Genomic DNA, 24,626 nt, shown 5'->3' with positions numbered 1-24,626 from the left:
CTCCTGCCTCAGCCTCCCGAGTAGCTGGGACTACAGGCGCCCGCCACCTCGCCCGGCTAGTTTTTTGTATTTTCTTAGTAGAGACGGGGTTTCACCGTGTTAGCCAGGATGGTCTCGATCTCCTGACCTCATGATCCGCCAACTCGGCCTCCCATAGTGCTGGGATTACAGGCGTGAGCCACCGCGCCCGGCCTGGGTGCTCTCTCTCTAAGGATGCGTTGTGGCTTGCGTGCTGGAGTCCCATTTCCCGTGTGGCTGTTAGCACGTGAAGAGATGGTAGTGATGTTCACCGTGATAATGCTGCTGGTTTATTGTGGAAGCTCTCAGCGGAAGTCACTGTACGTCATTTTGTTATCTCTCTCCTTTTTAAAAAAAATTTCTGTACCCATCCATCCATTAACCGTATGTCATTTATTTGAAAATGTATTCCATATGCATAAATTGAGGTCACATATGTAATCAGATAGAATTCAGAAACAGGGATTTCAGAAACCTAGGTCCTAGGTTGTGAAACTGCTACTATTCAAGTATCCTTTTCTGGATCTCAATTCAAATAACCCAACTCTAAAGGATACGTTTATGAGACAGCTGGAGGAGTTTAAGCAGAATATTTGGTATAAAATTGCTACAAAGTCATTAGCGTTTCAGGTATGATACAGTATTGTGGTTATATGTAAAATTTTTCTTAAGTTTTGGAGATAGTTACTGGAATATTTCTATATCAAGTGATGTCTGTGATTTACTTCAAAATAATCCTTTGTGGGGGTGAGGGAGCAAGTTGAAATAGGGTAGGCTGAGCATCTCAAAACTGAAAATCAAAAATCTGAAAAGCTCCAAAATGCAAAACTTTTTTTTTTTTTTGAGACAGAGCCTCACTCTGTCGCCCGGGCTGGAGTGCAGTGGCGCATCTCAGCTCACTGCAAGCTTCGCCTCCCAGGTTCAAGCGATTCTCCTTCCTCAGCCTCCCAAGTAGCTGGGATTACAGGCACCTTCCACCATGCCCCGCTAATTTTTGTATTTTTAGTAGAGATGGGGTTTCACCATGTTGACCAGGCTGGTCTTGAACTCCTGACCTCAGGCCATCCACTTGCCTCAGCCTCCCAAAGTGCTGGGATTACAGGCATGAGCCACCATGCCCAGCCCCAAATGTTTTGAGTGCTAACCCGACACTTAAAGGAAATGCTTGTTTTGCAGCATTCAGATGAGAGAGTTTTGGAGTTGGAATGCTCCACCTGTAAACATAAAGCAGATATTTCAAAATCTGAAATCTGAAACACTTCTTGTCCTAAGCATTTTGGATAAAGGATTCTTAACCTGTATAAGAAACAAGATTGGCTATGTGTTGATAATTGCTCAAGTTGGGTGATGGGGGTTCATTATATCACTCTGTCTATGTTTACATGTGTTTAAAACGTTTCAGAATAATTTGTTTTTAAATGGTTTTCAGGGTAGATCAGGAAAAAAAAAATCTGATAATTGTAGGAGACAGAATTTAAAACTCATCTTCTAGCAAGGATATATTTCTTTTTAAATTTACTTAATGAACTTACAGTAGACTTAGTAATTTTAGTTTCCCTACTGTTATTTAAATTACAAATCTGAGACTGAAGCGGGACAATGACTTGAGCTCCGGAGTTCGAGACCAGCCTAGGCAACACAGTGAGACTATGTTGCTACAAAAAATCAAAAAGTTAGCTAGGAATGGTAAGAGCCTGTAATCTCAGCACTTTGGGAGGCTGAGGTGTGAGGATTGCTTGAACCCAGGAGTTGGAGGCTGCAGTAAGCCATGATTGTGTCACTGCATGCCAGCCTGGGTGACAGAGCAAGACCCCAACTGCAAAAAGAAATAAAATTTATATTTTAGTGTATTTATGTATTTATGTACAAACTCAATTTCAATACCAAAGTCAAGATTCATCCATTTGTTCAACAACAATTGAGCATCTTCCATAGATGCCAGCACTCTTGGGTACTCAAGGTACACCTATAACAAGGACTCAGAATAGCGACTCAAAAATTAGTTTGTGGTAAAAAAAAAAAAAAGCTGGAAAGTTATCTTTTACATACATTATTTCATTTCATCCTTCTAGCTATTCTGCAAGATAGCTATCTAATAGGCCTAAATGAAATTAAGGTTCAGAGAGAATAAGTCACTTGCCACACTGGCTAATGGAGGAAATGGGACTGTAATCCACGTTGATCTGCCAAGTCTGGATCCTTCCACTGCACATGGCCCTGAGCTCTCTCACCTGCCAGATGGCTTGAGGCTTGATGGAAGCACTCTCATCCATTAGTTCAACTCTCCACAGCATGCTCCTGGAACACAACTGCTGTGTACTACTCTAGCAGTCAGGCAAGCAAGAGAAACTGACTTTGAGTAAACTGAAAACCAATTATTTAAAGGATATTGGGTATTTCAGGGTTTTGGAGTGGTCTAGAGAGACTGGCTCAAGGCTAAAGTTCCAGAAGAAAAAAATGCCCAAACCCATCTTACGGAACTGGTCGGATGAGGAAACTGATGCCACCTACACTGAGCGCCAATGAGTACTCTGCCATGGAAACACAGCTTTACCACCTCCACCCATGCCTGGGTCCCAAATGCAGGAGTCCAGAGTTTTCTGGGTTGTCCTGAGAGAGGATGAACTGACATAGCCAGCATTCCCCAAATCTAGCACGGGTGCTCAGAGGGAGCTGGGCAGGGCAACCACTCTGTGATTCTCTCTGTGGGATGTTCAATACATTTGCATGCCTCTTCTCCAATTAAAGAAGAGGAACTGTACAGACAGAAACCACAACAAACACCCTCCATCCCCCAAAGAATGTGAACAAGTCTTTGGTGAAATGGCAGAAAAGCAGGCAGTTTAACAGGTTTATCTACTGCAGGGCCACTCGGGACATTCATTCATTCATTCATTCATTCATTCATTTGGGGCAGAGTGTCACGCTGTCGCTCAGGCGGGAATACAGTGGTGCAATCATAGCTCACTGCAGCCTCGGTCTCTGGAGTTCAAACGATCTGCCTGCCTTGGCTTCCCAAGCAGCGGGATTACAGGCGTGAGCCATCATGTCCAGCCAACATGGAGCTTTTAATATGCTTTACAGCATGAGCAATCTCCAGAAGGAAGATGTAGTAGTTCCCAAATATTGGTGATCATGGAACTTTTATTTCTGTAACAGGCTAAATCCATATGATGGAAAAAGTGGTGCTGGTGGTAGGCTTTATGCTTAATTGCTTCTCCTGCCCTCTGCTAAGTCCTATTCATTTGACATTAAAAAAGATTTTTTTTTTCCTTTTCTTTGAGACAGTTTTACTCTTGTTGCCCAGGCTAGAGTCCAATGGCGTGATCTCGGCTCACTGCAACCTCTTCCTCCCAAGTTCAAGAGATTCTCTTGCCTCAGCCTCCCGAGTAGCTGGGATTATAGGCATTAGCCACCATGCCAGGCTAATTTTTTTATTTTAGTAGAGACAGGGTTTCGCCATGTTGGTCAGGCTGGTCTCAAACTCCTGACCTCAGGTGATCCACCTGCCTCAGCCTCCCAAAGTGCCGGGATTACAGGCATGAGCCACCACGCCCAGCCTGTTTTTTTAATATTAAAAAAATTCCCCACTTGCCAAAGCTGACCTATCATTTGCCTTCTAAGAGGTTTTTGGGTAAGCCCAGGCACAGATTTTTTTTTTTTTTTAAGGTTTTATTTCCGATTCCACTCCCTGAACTCTAGTTCTGGGGCCCACATATCTCATCTGAGCTATAGCAGCCAATCCCAGCTGGCCTCCCAGGTCCTACCCTATCAGTCATCACAAATGCAAATCCAGTTGTCACTTCCTTAACTGAAAACACTTTGATGGCTTCCCATTGCCCTCATGAAATACCATGTTCTGGTTCCTACTTCCTTCCCGTTTTCTCTCGTCACAGCCCCCTCCCCGGCAAAACTTCTCCCCCTACTGGCAACACACACCAGATGTTTGCTAATCACCTACTTTGGAAAGGCTGGTCTGGCTGGGTCCTCTTCCCCTGGACTCCTGTAGCATCCTGCGTTTTTACTTTTCGTAGCACTTAAACCGCATGGTAACTGCTTGACCACTTGACCACTGGTCTGTACTCCCCACCAGATAACAAGTTCTGAGGTTCTGACAGGGCAGAAATTCATTTTCCTTTTTTTTTTTTTTTTTTTTTTGAGACAGTCTTGTTCTGTCACCCTGGCTGGAGTCCTAGTCACACAAGTCATAGCTCACTGCAGCCTTGAACTCCTAGGCTCAGGCAATCCTCCCACCTTAGCCTACTGAGTAGCTGAGACTGTGGGTGTGTGCTATGCCCAGCTAATTTTCTCACACATTAATAACCCAGCAAAACACTTGCCATGTAAAAGGGAGTCTATAAAGTGATGACACACTTTAAAATAGGGTAACAAATATCCTTTTATTTTTCTCTGTCTCTCATACAGTCAGACTGGCATGGCAGGTTTCAGTGGTACACTAAAAACATCAGATTTTAACGTGTTCCATGATGAAGCAGACAAGACGCACTTCCTATCTTTGGTGGGAAAAAAAGAAATTATACTTACCCTTTGTAAAAGCATAAAGTTTAGAGTCTGAAGAGTAAGACTCAAATTTCTATGGTTTCAACAGGACAGGGAGCGAGAGACACCTCAGTTGCTGAGGGCAGGGCATTTGTCAGAAGGATTGTTAAATCTTTATAAAATGCCAGTCAAGATGGCTAGTTCTAAATGAAAAAAGAGCGTCTCAAAAAGCAGCACTAGCAGATAGTCATGAGCTTGAATGTTTTCAGAGAGGTTCCTCAGGAAGAGGAAAACACCGAACACCATTTTCTGAGTAAGGCCAAATATCCTCTCTTTGCCTTTAGTCGTTTTCAGGAGTTTGCTTGGTTCAAAAGATTAGGTGAAATTTCCTCATGGTTATCTCAACTAAGATGTTGACTTTGGGCAAAGTTGTAACAGTCAGGGGTTTTTTTTCCCCTTAAAGATTTGGGTTAACACACTTACTGAGGATTGACTCTGTAGCTAGGCACTATTTAAGTGCTTTACATGAATTAACACTTTAAGACTTGAAATAAGCCTGGAAGATTAGCATTATGCCTGTATCCTATATATTATCTCAATGTACCAAAGAAACTGGCATTATGCCCATTTAATAAACGAGGAAACTAAGGTTGCATAATTTAGCTAGAGTTACAAAACTACCAAGTAGCAGATCTGAGATTCAAATCCAGGCAGTTTGGCTTAACAGTCTACATTCTTAACAGTAATATTATAATGGCTCTTGAATAAATTCACTTCACACACATATGTAAAGATCCATTCAATCTGAGTCAGAGATTTGGATTTTGGTGCTGGCTCTGTCTTTAGTTAAGTTGTGGGGATTTCGTATAGAGACTTCGCAAATTTTTTTTTTTTTTTTTGAGACGGAGTCTCACGCTGTTGCCCAGGCTGGAGTGCAGTGGCGCGATCTCGGCTCACTGCAAGCTCCGCCTCCTGGGTTCACGCCATTCTCCTGCCTCAGCCTCCTGAGTAGCTAGGACTACAGGCGCCCGCCACCGCGCCCGGCTAATTTTTTGTATTTTTAGTAGAGACGGGGTTTCACTGTGGTCTCGATCTCCTGACCTTGTGATCCGCCCGCCTCGGCCTCCCAAAGTGCTGGGATTACAGGCTTGAGCCACCGCGCCCGGCCGAGACTTCGCAAATCTGAGACTGTCTACCCCACCTGTAAAATTAGATGATTGGATTCTATCAGTGACCTCCTAACAACGTGCGAGAAGGGATGAGAAGGTAGAGGTGGTGGTTAGACACTAACGTCACAAGGATCCTTGGACCATTCCAAATGAAGAAGACTCTTTAGGAAAATGAGTTGTTCTGCTAGAAGTTAAGGTATGAAAAGTCTCTGGACTATAACAGATTGTTTTCTTTTGAAGCCTGTGGAATCCAAGTAATGTGGCATCTGAAGTTCCCTCCAAGTGCATGCAAAGACACAGGTGGGTTTTCCTAGAGGAGGAGTCAAGTCTTTTATTAAACCCTCAAAGGAATTCATGACTCCAAAAAAGATGAAGGGCCTATAACATACTTCTTCGGCTTTATGCTCTTGGAGGAAACTGGCAATCCAAGTTTGTAAAGAGCAATATGACAAAACCTGTATTTCCTATTAACAGCCAAGTGTTATTACACTATGATAAATAAGACATATCAAAAGTAATCATAACTTAATAAACTGGGTAGCTACACGTGCTACTTAAAATTTGCTGTCTTGGACACAGAGCTAAAGTAAAATGTCTCATCTGGGACTAGCTTATATCTGATACAGACAATATGTTTTAACATTTTTTTCAGAGTTACAAACTTACAATAAACGAAATAAAAAGTCCAATCACGAGTTATATATAAAGTATTTATTTTTTATGCACATATTTACCTACAAAATTTACAGAAAATAAAACAAAGCAGAATATATAGAATACCCTCTTAAGACTTCTTAGGAGCAGAGGGTTTTATTGCTGCAGTTCAAAGAATAAAATTTTATACATGTGAAAGCTAAGATGAACACATTTAAGTTAAATGGCAGCCTTGTTAAAAAGTTTTTTATCCTGTTATTGAATTTTCAGCTTTATGTTAAATGAAATTTAAAAGATTGCTCATGAAATAATTTAAACCTTTTCAAAATCTAATAAACAGGTAAAAGGCACCTCCAGTACTTTAAAATATTTACAGCAATCCCAATAGTTTAATTTTAAGGGCTATTATAGTACATGTGGCTATTATGCATACACAGTATGTCATTAACACTCTCTAAACAGTGAGAATTGTAGACTCTAGTTTGTGGCACCGCTCCCAAGTTATTCTGGTGAAGGTGTAGGATGATCAATTATACCTGTGCAACACTAGTGTCACAGCTTGTCTACCACAGCGTAAAATCCAGTTATCTAAAACAGTGACTATCAAATTCCCAGACAATACATAATTTATCAGTAGACTCGTATATTCACAAGCCTTTAGGGTATTTTAAAAATTATTAAAGAGGCCAGGCACGGTGGCTCATGCCTGTAATCCCAGCATTTTGGGAGGCCGAGGCAGGAGGATCACGAGGTCAGGAGATCGAGACCATCCTGGCCAACATGGTGAAACCCTGTCTCTACTAAAAATACAAAAAAAAATTAGCCGGGCATGGTGGCATGTGCCTGTAGTCCCAGCTACTCGGGAGGCTGAAGCAGGAGAATCGCTTGAATCCAGGAGGCAGAGGTTGCAGAGAGCCAAGATAGTGCCACTGCACTCTAGCCTGGCGACAGAGCGAGACTCCATTAAAAAAAAAAAAAAAAAAAAAAAAAAAAAAATTATTAAAGCAATATAAAGGATATTTAGCATTTAAATGAAAACAGGCCAGGCGCGGTGGCTCAAGCCTGTAATCCCAGCACTTTGGGAGGCCGAGACGGGCGGATCACAAGGTCAGGAGATCGATACCATCCTGGCTAACACGGTGAAACCCCGTCTCTACTAAAAAATACAAAAAACTAGCCAGGCGCGGTGGTGGGCGCCTGTAGTCCCAGCTACTCGGGAGGCTGAGGCAGGAGAATGGCGTGAACCCGGGAGGCGGAGCTTGCAGTGAGCTGAGATCCGGCCACTGCACTCTAGCCTGGGCGACAGAGCCAGACTCCGTCTCAAAAAAAAAAAAAACCAAAAAAAAAAAAAAAAAAAAAAGAAAACAGTAAACTAAAAATAAAACCACAATAGTTGGAGTTCAATATCTGGCTTAACAAAAAGTGTTTCTCAAAACATCTATAATTTCTTACAACATAATGGAGAGTTTTCCTCAGTCTAAGCTGAATCCAATGTTTTTCCTGCAGTATGATTAGAAGTGTAAGAATGAAAGGCACACATAATAGCCAATTTTAAAGAGCTGTGGGGATGGCAAGCAGATGTTCCTGAAATACCGGTGCAGGAGAACAAAGTCCACACAACGTTTTCCTCTTTGTTTAACATTGGCATTGATCTGCTATTTACAGTAGTTTGCAAAAAATACATTATAAAAACTGAATGAGGTTCTGTTTCTAAGTTTAACTTAGTAACATACATACATACTTCATCTGCAAAAATCTTTGCAGGATCTGAAGTACTAAAGTGACACTAATACTGAAACACAGGTAATCAAAAGTACCAAAGCACTGATAATGAGTCACCATCATCAAGATAATCCAGGTAAATATTGCACACTTCTTGTCAGTTGCTGCTATGACCTTTACATATCCAACCGCAAAAGGAATCCTTTATGGCTTTTTGCTGTATCACTTATTTGAAGAAAGGCTATTTTAAGTCCCATAACAATGAGTGAAGATTGTCATTGAACATGAGGCCTAGGTTTCAAAATTAGTTTTCCTGTCTGCAAAAATGAAAAGATAAAATTTTTTCAATACACAGTTCTAGTAAAAATAACATTACTTATTTATAAACCTTAAATGGTATGTGCAAGGAATAAGAACGCTTCTCTATAGTCAAGACTAAACAATTAATAGTTATGCTTTCAATGCTTCCTTTGTGTGGAGTTTCCTTCTGAGCTCTTTATTTTAAAATACTACATACATCTTTTTTTCTCCTCTTTTCATTTTTTGTAGAGACGGAGTCTTGCTATGTTGCCCAGGTTCATCTCAAACTCCTGGACTCAAGCAATCCTCCCGCCTTGGCCTCCCAAAGTGCTGGGATTACAAGCATGAACCACCATGCCTGGCCTCTTTATTCTAATTTCTGTAATGAATACGTATTACTTGTTTAATGACTTTTTAAATTGAAGGCTAAGACACTTTTATAAATAAAATAAGCAAATCAAAATAGAAGCTACCTACCAAAATTGTGCAACACCCTTATTATACACTGGTACATGATAGTTTTTAATTTACTTAAAGACAGGGTCTCACTGTCGTCCAGGCTAGACTGCAGTGGTATGATCACAGCTCACTGCAGCCTCAAACTCCTGGGCTCAAGCAATTCTCCTGCCTCAGCCTCCCAAGCAGCTGGGAAATACAGGTGTGCGCCACCCGCCTGGCTAATTTTTACATTTTTTGTAGAGATGGGGTCTTGCTAATGTTGCCCAGGCTGGTCTCAAACTCCTGGACTCAAGAGATCCTTCTGCCTCAGCTTCCCAAAATGCTGGGATTAGAGGCATGAGCCACCATGCCCAGTCTCCCATCATCTACTTTTAAAAACACAATAGGTTCATATGTCCATAGTCCACAAATTAATCTATGACTCTATTTACAAATAACATATATAGCATATCACTTGATAAATAACAGTAGTTTACAAAACCAGTATCTGCTGAGCCATTTTTGGTCAATAACAAACAACCACTGTACTTCACTGACTCTAAGATGCATCAGTTATAAGATGCATCATGATTTTATGCCATTAAGAAATATTGTCAACTCTCCCAATTTGTCAGATCTCACTGATTGTAAGATAGATCTCAATGTCAAAGATGTTCAATGTAAAAGATTCTTAAAATCAATGCTCTAAGTATATTCTCATTATTCATTCCACAGAGAAAATTTATTGCTAATAAAACATCTACCTTTCTAAAGCCAAAAATTTCAGTGTTTTCATGCAGGTTTATAATTTTCTAACCAAAAAAATACTTACATCATCACAAGACATATTGTATTCTGCTAATACCGTCCGACATCGAGCAGCTATACTGAATACATGTGGTCAAAGGAAAATTTCTCATTTCTCATTTCAAGAGTAAGCATTATGTTTTTGTTGTTGTTTTTTTTACAGAGTCTTCCTCTGTAGCCCAGGCTGGAATGCAGTGGCATGATTTCAGCTCACTGCAACCTCTGCCTCCCGGGTTCAAGCGATTCTCCCACCTCAGCCTCCCAAGTAACTGGGACTACAGGCACAGACCACCATGCCTGGCTAATTATTTGTATTTTAGTAGAGATGTGGCTTCACCATGTTGCCCAGGCTGGTCTCGAACTCCTGAGCTCAGGAAATCCGCCCACCTAGGCCTCCCAAAGCGCTGGGATTACAGGCATGAGCCACCGCGCCCAGCAAGAGTAAGCTTTTAATCATTACCTACATCAAGAAAGCACTTCAGAGAATGAAACTTAATCCTTGGTAAAGGATACATTGATGGTGCAACTACTCTCTTGTGTATTCCAGCAAAGAACAAGCCTATTAGAGTGATACAGCTAATGGTGAAAAATGGGTGATTCCATAATGATGTGAAGAAGGACACCTGTAAGAGTTGAAAATATAAAAATGTTAAAAATCTTGGGATGGCTGATTCCTACCTCCCCATTTGTACGTAAATATATATAATTTTTGTTATCATCTAAACTATGAGGATTTGAAGACTTCTAATAATCTTAGTTCTCTGTATTGCTGTGTTGTAAAAATAAAAATGTATAGGCTTTCTATCTTCTATAAAGATAAATATAGCAGTATTCCCCCCATCCATTTCAAATACTTGAACTATTACAAATTCATTCCTATAATCAAAAAACAACCCTATCAAAAATATTTACTGAACTCTGCATTGAACGAGTGAAGATGAGGCCTCTGGTCTCAATGAAAACACAAATCAAACATGATTTAGTTACCTTCCCTGTTTTTTTTTTTTTTAGAGACAGAGTTTCACTCTTGTCACCCAGGCTGGAGTGCAATAACACGTTCTCAGGTTACTGCAACCTCTACCTCAACCTCCACCTCCAGGATTCAAGCAATTCTCCTGCCTCAGCCTCCCAAGTAGCTGGGATTACAGGCACCCACCACCACGCCTGGCTAATTTTTGTATTTTTAGTAGAGATAGGGTTTCACCATATTGGCCAGGCTGGTCTTGAACTCTTGACCTCAGGTGATCCGCCCACTTCAGCCTCCCAAAGTGCTGGGATTACAGGCATGAACCACCAAGCCCGGCCTACTTTCGCTGTTATAAAGCTTCCTTAGAAGAGTTGAGCAAACTGCCATTCATAACCTGGTCCCAGTCTAATTTTCATCTCCTGCCATATTTCCACACATACGCTGCCTTGTTCACTTCCCTCCCTCCACCTGGCTAACTCTTACATAACCTCGTAACACTCAATTCCAGCATCACCCCTTCCTCCCTGCAGAGGCAAAAAAACAAATTTGGTTTTGAAGCTACTGAGATCTAAATGACCACAGGACATTCAAGAAGGGAAAAACGATTAGTAGCTATCCATAAAGAACTAAAATGAAAGAGAGAAAGGGCTGATTTCAGATCTGGATATATCGAATGACAGCAGAAAACAGGACAATCCACAAGTCTAAGAATATGTAGAGGGCCAAGGGTCCAAGATCCATGACTGGAACAAGAGTAGGCACCGAAATGGAAATGTCGACTGGAGACACAGAGAAGACAAGCATTTAGAGCCTCTGTAGAAAGAAATCAAGTGAATTAGTAACTAGATGGGAGCAAGAGAATCAAGTTCCACACACCCCACTTGACTCTCACAGCAGGAGATGCGCAGGTACGCGTTTTAAGACAGAAGCGCCAGGTATCAGATGGCCCAGCATGGTACTGGTTACAGAAGTTTGTCAGATGAAGAAATGAGAGTCTGAAAATACCAGGAAAGAAGCTGCCAGAAAGATGATGACCCAAGGAAAAGTTAATATTCCAGAAGAATGTCTTCTTCAAACCTCCGAGGACAGTTTTTCACAAGCCAGCTCTGTTGTGTGTAGCCTGCACCAGGTTAGCATATACAATGCTTTATGTCTTCATTTTAATTAGGCCATCAGTTTCAGCCTTCCTCCCTCCGTGGCAACATTCCAGTGCATCGAAACAGTGGTTCTCTCCAGGCCAGGCAGTCAGGTACTTCCTGTCTGCCATATTCTTTCTCTCCCTAGGTTCTTCCAGCTAGCCACTGGCTCCTGAGTTTGCAACTCTTGCTACAAATACAATTGCTGGTTAAAACTCCTGTCAGGTTTGGGGTTATTAAATACTGAAATATAAAGAGCCAACCCTTAGGCGAATAGTTATATTCTCACCTAATTTAGAAAATTATATTAACTACATAGTTTTGGGCCTATTTCAAATTACATTTAATTTTGTGTTTTATTAAGATCTCAACTAGCTGAAATCAGCTTATATTTTTCCCAATTAGAAGTCAGACTCATTTCCCAAGATGGATCTTTTTCAATCTTCTTGCCAGCCTCCTTCCACTCTTCCCCTAAAGATGACTACCAAATGCAGCCTTAAGATCAGATTTTTATAAATGAACACACAAGAGAGTTTCCTGTCTGCCATAAAAATCCTCTATTAACATAAAATTCCATCACCAATTTCCCCTTGCCACCTATCCTTTTCTATATCTCCACCTCAGCAGATAAAGTTAGGGAGACTATGTGGGAAATAAACCTCTCTGGCTGTCTGAATTGCCATAAAGACTGATGACAAAAGCCTTCTCTTAGGTTTTTCTTCTGTAAAACAAATACAAACAGAGCTACTGAAAGTACTACTTGGTTAATTGCAGCTTAAAGTGGGGAGGGGATTTTTAAGATTTGTGAAAATTACATCATTACTCCCTAAATAAAACTGCACTGGGGGAAAGAAACTTCACTGAAAAATTGGAGACTAACTACTTCCCTAATAAAAAAAAGCCCTGAGTTTGAAATTAAGGCACAAGTTAGTAGAAAGAGGTGGAAATGTGAGAAACATGCTATCAGCTTTCATCAAAGGATGCTTCAAGGAATAACATTATGAAATCAGTTATTGCATTTGGTATAGGGATATTTTTGCACAGTGCCCAATGGGAGATTCCTCAGTGTTTCCTATATTAAACTTCAGGCAAGAAATTTTTTTTCAGAGAGAAATGTTGGGAAAGAAAAGCTTTGCTAGCCCAAGGAACTGATATATGTGTTATCTTACAGACAATGAAAATCACAGAATTAACTGTGACTTCACTGATTAGGTAACTCAGAGACTAATTTATAATCCAATTTTGGCAACTGTGTTGGGCTACATGGCCTATACATCAGTGAGCTGGTTTCCTTTCTGGTTTTGACCTCATGGTCCAACTTGTTTTTATCTAGTCCTGACTTTTTATTATACTTGTATTTTGCTATTTTATCATATGTTTCCCATAAAGTCATCTCCAGTGAGGTAACTCATTGAAGATAATTTTTTTAATAATTTTTTTCTCTCCCTCTTTTTTTCTGAGACAGGGTATCGCTCTGGCACACAGGCTGGAGTGTAGTGGCACAATCATAGCTCACTGCAGTCTCGATCTCCTGAGCTCAAGTGATCCTCCTACTTCAGCCTCCAAAGTAGCTGGGTACAGCATGCGCCACTACACCTGGCTGATTTTTAAATTTTTTGTAGAGATGGGGTCTTGCTAGATTACATTGCCCAGGCTGGTCTTGAACTCCTGCCTTGGCATCCCAAAGTGTTGGGATTCCAGGTGTGAGCCACCATGCCTGGCCTATTTTAGAACTTTTAAAAGCTGGCACTGATGACACTCAATGAACAAAGCAGAATGAAGAGAATACTCACACTGAAGTAAAAATGAGAGATATATAAAAAATGTACAAATGATAAATTCAGAAGTGAATGACAAATAACAACTAAATGTCTAAGAAATAATAGCATCTCTTAGACCTTTTCCCTGTAAAGACACTTAATTCACAACAGCCAGCCAAAATCTTCCTTGAGCAAATTAATAAAAGGCATATTTTTAATACGACAATATCACTAGTAGTAGTGTTTGAATACTTTATCATTAACAAAGCACTACAATATCCATTATCTCATTTAATTATGCTAATGATTTTAAAACAAAACTTCTACCTTTTGTGTCTCAGGGTCTATTAACCAGTTCCAGGCACCAGTAGCTGTACAGACAGATACCACTATAAGAAGCACTGATGAAAGATAAACACGAAATTAGTAAGCAAATACATACTTAATATGTGATACTATCACCAGAAGTTCCTACTAAATGACAACCAAAGAATATAGCACTTTATTAAATGGAAAATGCACTAACTAGACTCAGGAATTAGGAGGCTTGCCATATGGCTTCCAGGAATTCTCTTAAACATTGTGAACCTTAGTAATTAAGGATACTGTTTCTCTTATGATTTGGTCAGAACTTATGAAGATCAATGAAATAAAAAGCAATTCGATGGTGACACTTCAGTAGAAGAGTCTATGCTATGTAATGTTCACTGTGCTTAGTGAAGATTTTACAGATCTTGTAAACTCAAATTAAAAAAACAACAAACTCATTTTCTACTGTAAAGAAACCATCAAAGACTCCTTTTTGAATGTACTGAGAAGACTGACTAAAGGATTTTGCTTTGCAGATGACTGCCATGGTTACATTAAAGTCAGTGCAGGAAGTATGGAGCACACCAGTTAGTATCGGATTTTCTTTAAGGGACTTAAAGGTAGGGTAGAAATTCTGCCAGTAAAACTAAGAAAAGGTCTTTCTCTCCACTGAGCTAGCATGATTTTAGAAATTCTAAATAAATTGTAAGTAAAACTTAAGAATGGTATTAGTAAAAAATAATAAAGGGGCATCAAGACCCAGTTAATATTCTGGAGATGATGACCGTTGCCTGTCTTTCAGTTAGAACGCATACATTTTTCAAATGTGGAAATCCAGTTTCCAAGAGCAACAGAAATATAGCAAATATAGAAAAACAGGATCAAAATATCAAAACTATGTTCTGAACTCAGAATAGACTTAACTCAATTTCTTACAATTCTGTATTTGCAGAAATACACACACTATATTACACATGTATGTTTTAAAAAAAATAAGCAAAAGCAAAATCAATACACTAGAAAGGACCTCATACACATGCTTTATTTGGCTGGTTCATTAACCAAGTAAGTGCTAAGACCATGAGTCAGAGAAAAAGTAAGTATATTTATATCACCTTTTATAAGATAGGGCAGTATCATATACATTTTAAAAAGATATTCAATTAACAGTGAAACATAGGTTTTGGGGATAATTCCTAGGTAAACCAGAGAACCTAGGAAAATCATTACCTGTAAATTCTGACCAACCAGAATTCTCACAGCATACTAATAAAACTTTGCAAATAGATTTAATAACAATTACACAAAAAATCTTGCCAGATCCTTAGCTTCAATAGTACTTTTTTGGTCCAGCAAACCGATTTACGCTTTGAAATAAAGTAAATCCTCAATGTGTGCTACTACACTTCCTTCTTGATAGGAATTAAATTTAAATAATGACCATCCAAGAAATTAAAACTATTTGGCCCAGTGTGGTGGCTCACACCTGTAATCCTAGCACTTTGGGAAGCCTCACCTGTGGTGAGGAGTTTGAGACCAGCCTGGCCAAAATGGAGAAACCTCATCTCCACTAAAAATATACAAAAAAATTAGCTGCACGTGGTGGCGGGCACCTGTAATCTCAGCTACTCGGGAGGATGAGGCAGGAGAATCACTTGAACCCGGGAGGCAGAGGTTGCAGTGAGCCGAGATGGTGCCACTGCACTCTAGCCTGGGCAACAGAACGAGACTTCATTCCAAAAAACAAACCAAAACTATTCCAAACACATACTAACAAAGCATTTTGTTTGATGATCTCATGGCTCCTATATTTGTCCACACTTCCTATGTATTTCCATGGGCAAGTAATCACTGTTCAAATTATATTTTGTAGCACTCATGATACTTATGAATAGATACTAATAATGTGAATTTCTTTTCTAGGTCAGACTTCAAAGCAGCAGTTATGCTTTGTTAAAAATCAACTAAGGGTAATTTTGTAACTTTTCCAAGTATACATTAAATAACATGACTTTACTTTTTTTTTTTTTTTAAAAACACGGGGTCTCCCTCTGTTCCCTAAGCTGGAGTGCAGTGAACATAGCTCACTTAGCGCACTACACAGCTTACTACAGCCTCAACCTCCTGGGGATCAAGTGATCCTCCCAAGTTGCTAGGACCTCGGGGTGTGCCACCATGCCTGGCTAAATTTTTTTTTTTTTTTTTTTTGAGTAGAGATGGGGTCTCTCCATGTTACCCAGGCTGATCTCAAACTCCCATGCTCAAGCAATCCTCCCGCCTCGGCCTCCCAAAGCACTGGGATTTTTATGCACGTGACTCACTGCGCCCTGCCAATATGATTCTTCTTACTAAAATTTTATTCCAATAGTTTGTAGGCAAATTATAAAACTGCCAAACGGGCTAGTGAAATTTTTATTAGGTATGTCTTTATCAAAGTTGTAATAGTTAATTTAAAAATTTAAATATTTTTATTATTTATTTATTGAGACTGGGTTTTGCTCTTGTCGCCCAGGCTGGAGTGCAATGGCGCAATCTCGGCCCACTGCAATCTCTGCCTCCCGGGTTCAACCGATTCTCCCACCTCAGCCTCCCGAGTAGCTGCGATCACAGGCGGCACCACCATGACCGGCTTATTTTGTATTTTCAGTAGAGACGAGGTTTCACCGTGTTGGCCAGGCTAGTCTTGAACTTCTGACCTCAGGTGATCCGCCTGCCTGGGCTTCCCAAAGTGCTGGGATTATAGGCGTGAGCTACAGCGCCTGGCCAAAAATATGTTTTTTAATGCAAAAACAAAAACAACCACACGACATAGACTGTTCTTTTGAGAAGGCCAGTTACAATTTCCTTTTCTTAAAAATTTCTTCATAAGGCATTGTTCACAATGTTAAATAAATTTACGCAAACATTTTACATAAAAGCAAATCATTCCTACATAAGGATAAAATTATCAACTGTTAGTTTTCCCTTAAAATAACATTCAGGAACTTACTTCTCCAACGACCAGTAGCAGGTTGCAAACAATGAATATATTCAGTAAGTCTCCTCTCAAAAGCCTTGAGATCTAGGTAGAAAGATGTCAATTTTCCAATTAGCCACTCTTACTCTTCTGACGAAATGTCACAGAGTATTTACCTAACATTAAGACGACACGTGAGACACTCTTAACTGCTTCAGGTCTTACACACTAACTTCCATGTATCACTGCACTGTTTATTTCATTTACTGTGACAGCTTTTTAAGCACTTGACAAAAACATTAGAGTTCTTTAATTCCAATTTCTCATATAAGAAAACTTACTGATTCACTTTTAGAAGCTTCATAAAAATGGTATGGGGAGAAACTAAGCAGCTGCCTCAGCCAGCGCCAAAAGCGAACAATTTCAGGGTTGCAAATAAAATTAAAATCCAGTTTTAGCTCTCCGGGAACCAAGAACTTCCTATTAGAACCACGTAGTGCCTAACATCAAAGTCTTCGAGGTCTACCTGACTACAATTACCCGCCTGCTGTTTCCAGCTCTTATATTTAATTAATGGCTACGCTGTCTGGCCTTACTAGACTTCTTGACACTGATAGCGGGTGGGTGTGGAAAGACATTCCCCTTGCCCCCTCCGAAGGGGGTACAGGTGATCTTCGTGGCGCCCAGGCAGCGCCTAGTTCTAGAAGACAGGGGCGTCTAAGCTGCTCCGAGTGGTGGGGTATCCTTTCCGCAGTGGTGTGCTTTAAACTTTAAAACACCGAGCGGCACTTCCTAACCTTGGCAGTTACCGGAAACCACCGTAGGAATCAGGGATACAACTCGCGGGGCTGTGAGAATGAAATGAAATGAATTAGCAGGCTGCAATGCACGGAGTGCAAGTGTCTGCCAATGAATAGAAAATAAAAATAGTAGCTGGCGAGGAGCTCAAAACCCTCTAGGCTTGTGGGGACAGAGGGAGCTGAGGCGCCGCCCCCCGCGTCCGGCCAGGTACGGCTGCCTCCGCGCCCCCAAGCTCCGGGCCCCGAGCTCCATCCTCTGCGGCCTCCTCCCCGGGCGGGGGTCTTCACGACGCCGGCCCCTCCGGAGCGCCGCCAGCTTCTGAGAGGAGACGTGGGACGGGCCCGGGCGGCCCACCCTACCTTCCGCCTGCTCCAGCGAGTTCATGTCTGGCGGCAGCTCAGCTCACCGCCGCGGCCCCGTCCGCATCGCAGCTTCCGCGGCCCCCGCCCGGCCCGCAGCGCCAACTCCCACCTCTAACCGCTCCCCGCTGCCCCTCCCCGTCGCACCGCCCCTTGCCTATACCCGCTACGCTCATTGGGTTCCTCTAGTAGACCGCCAACTAAGACGGCTTTCTATTGGCTATCTCTTGCACCAGCCTCGGAGCTTAGCGTTGGACGGTCAGCCGGAGGGACCAAGAACTGCCTGCGGCCAGGCTGGCGTAACGCTGGCGCCGCCTCCTGCCCCGGGGAGGAACTGCAGCCCTCCGGAGCCAGATCGTTCATTCATTTATTCCCCGTTCGCCGCTTGGTTCCTTCATTCCTCAAATGTTGATTGAGCGCCCGCTACCTTCCAGGCATTATTCTGGTCGCTAGCGAGGGATACAGAAATCAAAGAGCTGGTTCTGTCCTCAAGGATCTCAAGGAGTAATGAAATCTGTACAGAACTAACTAGAACCCTAAATAACCAGCTTCCTTAATTATGGTATCCTAGATAACCAACTCCTTAAGTAAACACTTCTCTCTTGGTTACTTTCTTCTCACGTCACCTAACTTTCATAATTCATAAATGAGGCAAAGTATAAGCCCAAATACCTATAGCTTAAGAAGAGATCTGTAAGGATTTGACTACATTTATATTTGATCACAAGGCCTGCTTGTTCATTTATTGGTGGCATTCTTTCATTCAAAACCATTTTATTGCCTAACATGCTAGACACTGTATTGATACGGGTATGAGCCAGATAGACAGGATTCCTGCCCACAAAGAGGAAGGGTTACAGCAGGCAACAAACATGCAAATAAGAAATTTATTTCAAATAAGAATACTTTTGTTAAAATGGAGATCCTGGCCGGGCGCGGGGGCTCACGCCTGTAATCCCAGCACTTTGGGGGGCTGAGGCGAGTGGATCACTTGAGGTCAGGAGTTGAGACCAGCCTAGGCAACATGACAAAACCCTGTCTCTACTGAAAATACAAAAAAATTATCCAGGCGTGGTTGTGCATTCCTGTAATCCCAGTTATTTGGGAAGCTGAGGCACGAGAGTCACTTGAACCCAGGAGACAGAGGTTGCAGTGAGCCACTGCACTCCAGCCTGGGTGATAGAGTGACACTGTCTCAAAAAAAAAAAAAAAAAAAATCCTAAGACTGATGGACTAGATTTTTTTGTGGCAGTAACATACCAACTTATAAACAAGACCTAAGGTCCTGCCAGGCAAGGGTTAAGTCACTCACCCAGACGCTTAAAGAATAAACTATGTTCTAACTGCCACAATGTTCGTTTTTTTCCTCTAGCAGCTAAACAAGCAATATTAAAACAATTGCAGCTTACCAACTACCAGTCACTGACTAACTGATCCCTTTGTTCCACAAGCCATAACTCCTGCTTTGATTAGACAAGAGACTGATTTCAGTAACTTTCTCCTGATAAGAGACCACTCACCAAAGACTGGCCCTAGCCGGTTTGCAGAGGCTGCACACTGAGTGCCTTTATGTTCTCTACTTTGCCTTTTGACATAATGCAATTAAATATTAAGTCTCTACCCCACAGTGAACATGTGACCCACGTAACATGCATGTTTGTTTGTTATGCATGTGTGCACCCCTCTTTCCTGAATATTCATAGCTTCTCCTATAACCTGTTAAATATGTATACTTGGCCAACCCATTTGGCATAAGTTCCTGCTTCACCCTTCTCTCCTTCAAAGTGCCTGCTTTTGGTCTCTGCCAGAGACCATACTTCCCAGCTTATCAGGATGGCCAGCCTGCAGGCTCCAACCCTTCAGAAATAAACCTCTTCAGGCCGGGCACAGTGGATCATGCCTGTAATTCCAACAATTTGGGAGGCTGAAGTGGGAGGATCACTTGAGTCCATGAGTTCCAGCCAGCCTGGGTGGTCTCTGCAAAAAACAAAAAACACAACATTTAAAAATTAGTTGGGCGTGGTGGCATGTGGCTGTGGTCCCAGCTACTCAGGGGGCTGAGGGCGGAAGATTGCTTGCGCCTAGGAGTTCAGCACTGCAGTGAGTTATGATTGCACCACTGCACTCCAGCCGGGGCAATAGAGCAAGACCCTGTCTCAAAAAACAAACAAACAAACAGAAATAAAGCTCTCCTCCCCAAATTTATGAACCTCATGATTCTTTAGTTGACAGTTCTATGGAGGGAGTAACAGTAATAGGGTACAGTGAGAAAAAGGAAGGTTAGCAGGAGCTCATGCTCTGGGAGGGCTTCATGAGGCAGAGGCATTTGAGCTGAGAACCAAAAGATGGATGAGAAGAATCCAGCCATGCAAAGATGAGGGCTAGGAAAGTTCTAAGCAGCACCACAATTTTCCCCCATTGGTATTTTGTGTATTTAATTCATCCTCAACCTTCCTCCTTCCCTTTGTCAGCAGAATTAATTGACACTCCCTACCACTTCATTTTGAAGGTTCCTCTACTATAGCACTTTTCAGTTTTCCATTTAAGGAGCCTTCTTTGGGACCAAACCCTTTCCATGCGTTATCACCCTTAACCCTTTCAGGTGATATTTTTTTAAACTGTGGGTTGAAATCTACGAGAGGTTGGTAAAATCTATGTACTGAGTCATGACTATTATTATTATTTTTAATTTTTTTGTGGGTACATGGTAGCTGTTTATGGGGTACATGATGACTACTTTTTTTTTTTTTTTATGAATTAAGGCCAGGCACTGTGGCTCACGCTTGAGACCAGCCTGGGCAACACGGCAAGACCCTATCTCTACAAAATATACAAAACATTAGCTGGGCATGGTGGTGTGTGCCTGTGGTCCCAGCTACTTGTGAGGCTGTGGTGGGTGAATCATTTGAGTCCAGGAGGCAGAGGTTGCAATGAGCCGAGATCACACCACTGCCCTTCAGCTTGGGTGACAGAGTGATACCCTGGCAAAACAAAAAACAAAAAACAAAAAACAAAACAAAAAAACACTAAAAAAACTTAATTGGAAGTTAGGATGTGTGGTTTCATGGCCCGTTGTTTCTGTTGTGTGTGGGTATGTGTGCATGCTCACCGTGTTCTCATCACAGTACAAAGCATATACCTGAGCGTACCAGTTAAAAGAAGTTTGAAAGTTCGAAAGTCATCAAGGCCCATTTCACAACAGAGAAAGTAAGAATCAGTTTGCCCGAATCTCACAATTATTGTCATAGCCTGAATTTAAGCCCTAAGTCAAACTACCCCTTTTGACTTCTTGCTCAATGTTCCATTTCTCCATCTCCAAGTCTAATTCATCACATTTCCCTTTGGCACGCAGCAGTGCTTAGAGAATGGCTATTGAACATCTGTTATATGACAGGCTCTCCTGGGCTAGATCCTGGGTAGGTGAGGAGTGAAGACAGACTGATGAATAGGGCATCGCAAAGCATTGTGGTGAGTGGAAGCTTTGCTAACTTGCCTTCAAAAGGGACAGTTCTGTTAACTGCAGGGCTTTTGTTTGCCTGAAGGGGGTGTGCAATTTTCTAGCAAGAGCTTGGGACAACAGAGGGAACAGTAAGAGCTACCTCCTGGGGTGTTGCTTCTCTATCCTTCACTCTCAACTGTGTTAAAATAAATGTTGAACATGCTTTTGAAAGGGCGTATGTTATTCGCCTGTCATTGGCATCTACATTTATGGATAGAGGGATTGGGGGACATAGGGGAGGGAGACAGGAAAATACGGTCTCATAGTCAGGTTAAGGAATTTGGACCATGAGGTAGTTGGAGAGATGAAAAGGAACGGATTTCAGAACTTCATATACATGAGACTTGGCAAGGAGAAGATAGTAACACATATTTAAGGAAGACATGTTCAGGCACTAGGGTATGAGCTGAGGGTGCAAAGATCTGTAAGACTCACTCCTACTGTCTATAAAGGCAGAGTTTATTGTAAAAACAAAAGAAGACAAAACACTAATGACCCTTAAAACAGCAGTGATAAGATGAAGATCAGTTGCTAAGAGAGACAGTCTATAAAATAGCTAAAGTAGGTTATCTTTTACTAGGGGGTTGCCACTCTGCCTTTTATTAGTTCAGGAGCATTAAATCTTCTTTAAACCTCACAACAACAGCTCTATGAGCCAAAGGGTGCTATCAAATTCATTTTAGAGATGAGTTTATAGATCAGTAGATGAGTTGATCAACCCTGAACCCTGTAGCTGGAGATACATTCTTTCTCTCTCGTTCTCTCTTTCCACGTGGTACATCAGATCACACAGCAAACCCTATTAGCTCTACCCTCAACATATATTAAACATTTCAGCCTGGACAACACAGTGAGACTGTGTCTCTGAAGAAAATAATAGTTGGACATGGTCCCAGCTACTGGGAAGGCTGAGGTAGGAGGCTTACTTGAGCCTGGAAGGTTGAAGCTGCAGTAAGCTATGATCACACCATTGCACTCTAGCCTGGGTGACAGCAAGACCTTGTCTCAAAAACAACAAAAACAACAACAAAGAATCGCTTCCCACCACCTTCACTACTACCTGGCCCACAGCACCATTTAGGCTTGATTACTACAGTGGCCTCTAACTGGCTTCCAGCTTCTACTCCATCCCCAACAGTGCTTTGTAAAACACTAAAAGATAGCATGGCTGTCCTGCTCAAAACCCTCTGGTGGCTCCCCAAAATGACCATAACAGTGACAGTGATCATCAGACAGTTTCTCTTGCTGTACCTTGTAAAATAATTTTGACAAGATTGTATACCACATCACACGTTTTTAAAATGACATCACAAATCTTCATCATGGGTTTAAATACTTGGAAAATATGTAATTGCTGGTAAGTTGTAGATGTTGACATTTGGAAAGAAAGCTATTGCATCATTCCTTTTTTTTTTTTGAGATGGAGTCTCACTTTGTTGCCCGGGCTGGAGTGCAGTGGCCTGATCTCGGCTCACTACAACCTCTCCCTCGCTGATTCAAGCGATTCTCCTGCTTCAGCCTCCCTGAGTAGTGGGACTACAGGCACATGCCACCACGCCCGGCTAATTTTTGTACTTTTAGTAGAGATGGGGTTTTGCCATGTTGGCCAGTCTGGTCTCCAACTTCTGAACTCAGGTCATCTGCCCGCTTTGGCGTCCCAAAGTGCTGGGATTACAGGTGTGAGCCACTGCACCTGGCCCATTGCATCATTCTTTTAAAGGTATTCAATGGAATAGAAATACCATGGCAGGTTGATATTCACTACCATCCTTTAAAAAATATATGAATATTTCAGCTGGGGGTGGTGGCTCACACCTGTAATCCTTGCACTTTGAGAGGCCAAGGTGGGCCAATCACTTGGGGTCAGGAGTTCGAGACCAGCCTGGCCAACATGGCAAAATCCTGTCTCTACCAAAAAATATAAAAATTAGCCAGGTGTCGTGGGGTGTGCCTGCAGTCCCAGCTACTTGGGAGGTTTACACACAAGAATCACTTGAACCCAGGAGGCGGAGGTTGCAGTGAGCTGAGATCACGCCACTGCACTGCAGCCTGGGTGACAGTGTGAGACCCTGTCTCAAAAAAGAAAAGAAAAAAAAATGAGTATCTCTTATGAACATAGACAAAAAGTTCTCAAAAAAATTAGCAAATCAAATTCAGCAGCATATCAAAAATATTATACACCATGATGAAGTGTGATTTATCCCAGGAATGCAAAGTTAGTTTAGCATCAGAAAATGAGTTCACATTGTCATATCAGTAGAAAAAAGGACAAAAACCACACAATTTGATAAGGATGCACTCATATATTGCTAGTAGGAATTTAAAATGGTGCAGTCACTTCGGAGAATAGTTTGGCAGTTCCTCAAAAAGGGGAACATGAGATAAACATACAGTTACTATATGAGCCAGCAATTCTTCTCTTAGGTATATATCCAAGAGAATTGAAAACATACATTCAAGCAAAACCTTATGCACGAATGTGCATAGTAGCATTATTCATAATAGCCAAAGAGTAGAAGCAGCTCAAATGTCCATCAGATAATGAATGGATAAACAAAATGTGAGGTAAATACACAATGGGCTATTACTCTATTTCACAACAATGAAAAGGAATTAAGTACTGAAATGTTACAAAATGAATAAACCCTATGTTTCCATTCACATGAAATATTCAGAATAGGTAAATCCATAGAGGCAGAAAGTAGAATTGTGGTTGCCAGAGAAAAAGAAAATCAGGTGTGACTAACAATAGATACAGGATATTTTATGACAGTGATGAAAATATTGTGGAATTAGATGGGGATGATGGTTGCACGACTTTGTAAATATAATTAAAACACTGAATTGTATACTTTTTTCTTTTTTTTAGATGAAGTCTCACTCTATCACCCAGGCTGGAGTGCACTGGTTCGACCTTGGCTCACTGCAACCTCCGCCTCCCAGGTTCAGGTGATTTTCCTGCCTCAGCCTCCCAAGTAGCTGGGATTACAGGCATGCGCCACCACGTCCAGCTAATTTTTGTATTTTTAGTAAAGACAAGGTTTCACCATGTTGGCCAGGCTGATCTCAAACTCCTGACCTCAGGTGATCCACCCACCTTGGCCTCCCAACCGTGCTGGGATTACAGGCAAGAGCCACCCAGCCCAGCCTGAATTGTATACTTTAAAAGGGTTAATTTTTTACTTTAAAAAAATATATTTCAGTAGGTTTTTGGGGGAACGGATGGTGTTT

The 24,626-nt window shown here is 41.6% G+C and overlaps 1 protein-coding gene across 2 annotated transcripts; it reads right to left on the bottom strand.

The window, feature by feature from the left end:
• Nucleotides 1-679: 679 nt before the first annotated feature.
• On the bottom strand, nt 680-18,012 carry CNEP1R1 (CTD nuclear envelope phosphatase 1 regulatory subunit 1). 2 transcript variants are annotated; one of them, XM_065537590.1, is made up of 6 exons: nt 17,897-18,012; nt 16,770-16,841; nt 13,799-13,872; nt 10,122-10,231; nt 9,634-9,688; nt 680-1,232 (listed from the first exon to the last, which is right to left on the bottom strand). In XM_065537590.1, the coding sequence occupies exons 1-6, from the start codon at nt 17,919-17,921 to the stop codon at nt 1,038-1,040; spliced, it is 531 nt and encodes a 176-aa protein (XP_065393662.1). In that variant the 5' UTR covers nt 17,922-18,012; the 3' UTR covers nt 680-1,037. The 2 variants fall into 2 exon arrangements, with proteins under 2 accessions (XP_065393662.1, XP_005591938.1); XM_005591881.5 differs by lacking the exon at nt 680-1,232 and adding an exon at nt 6,379-8,380.
• Nucleotides 18,013-24,626: the final 6,614 nt, after the last annotated feature.

Source organism: Macaca fascicularis, chromosome 20, assembly GCF_037993035.2.
Source record: "Macaca fascicularis isolate 582-1 chromosome 20, T2T-MFA8v1.1".
NCBI lineage: Eukaryota > Metazoa > Chordata > Mammalia > Primates > Cercopithecidae > Macaca > Macaca fascicularis.
This window is presented reverse-complemented; position numbering and strand designations above follow the sequence as displayed.

Coding starts and splice junctions, on each gene's coding strand:
- CNEP1R1 (XM_065537590.1), bottom strand. CDS start 17,921: ATGAACTCGCTGGAGCAGGCGGAAG. Junction 13,873..16,769: donor TGCTACTGGTCGTTGGAGAA/GTAAGTTCCTGA, acceptor ATCTTTCATCAG/TGCTTCTTATAGTGGTATCT. Junction 9,689..10,121: donor AGAGTAGTTGCACCATCAAT/GTATCCTTTACC, acceptor ACATGTATTCAG/TATAGCTGCTCGATGTCGGA.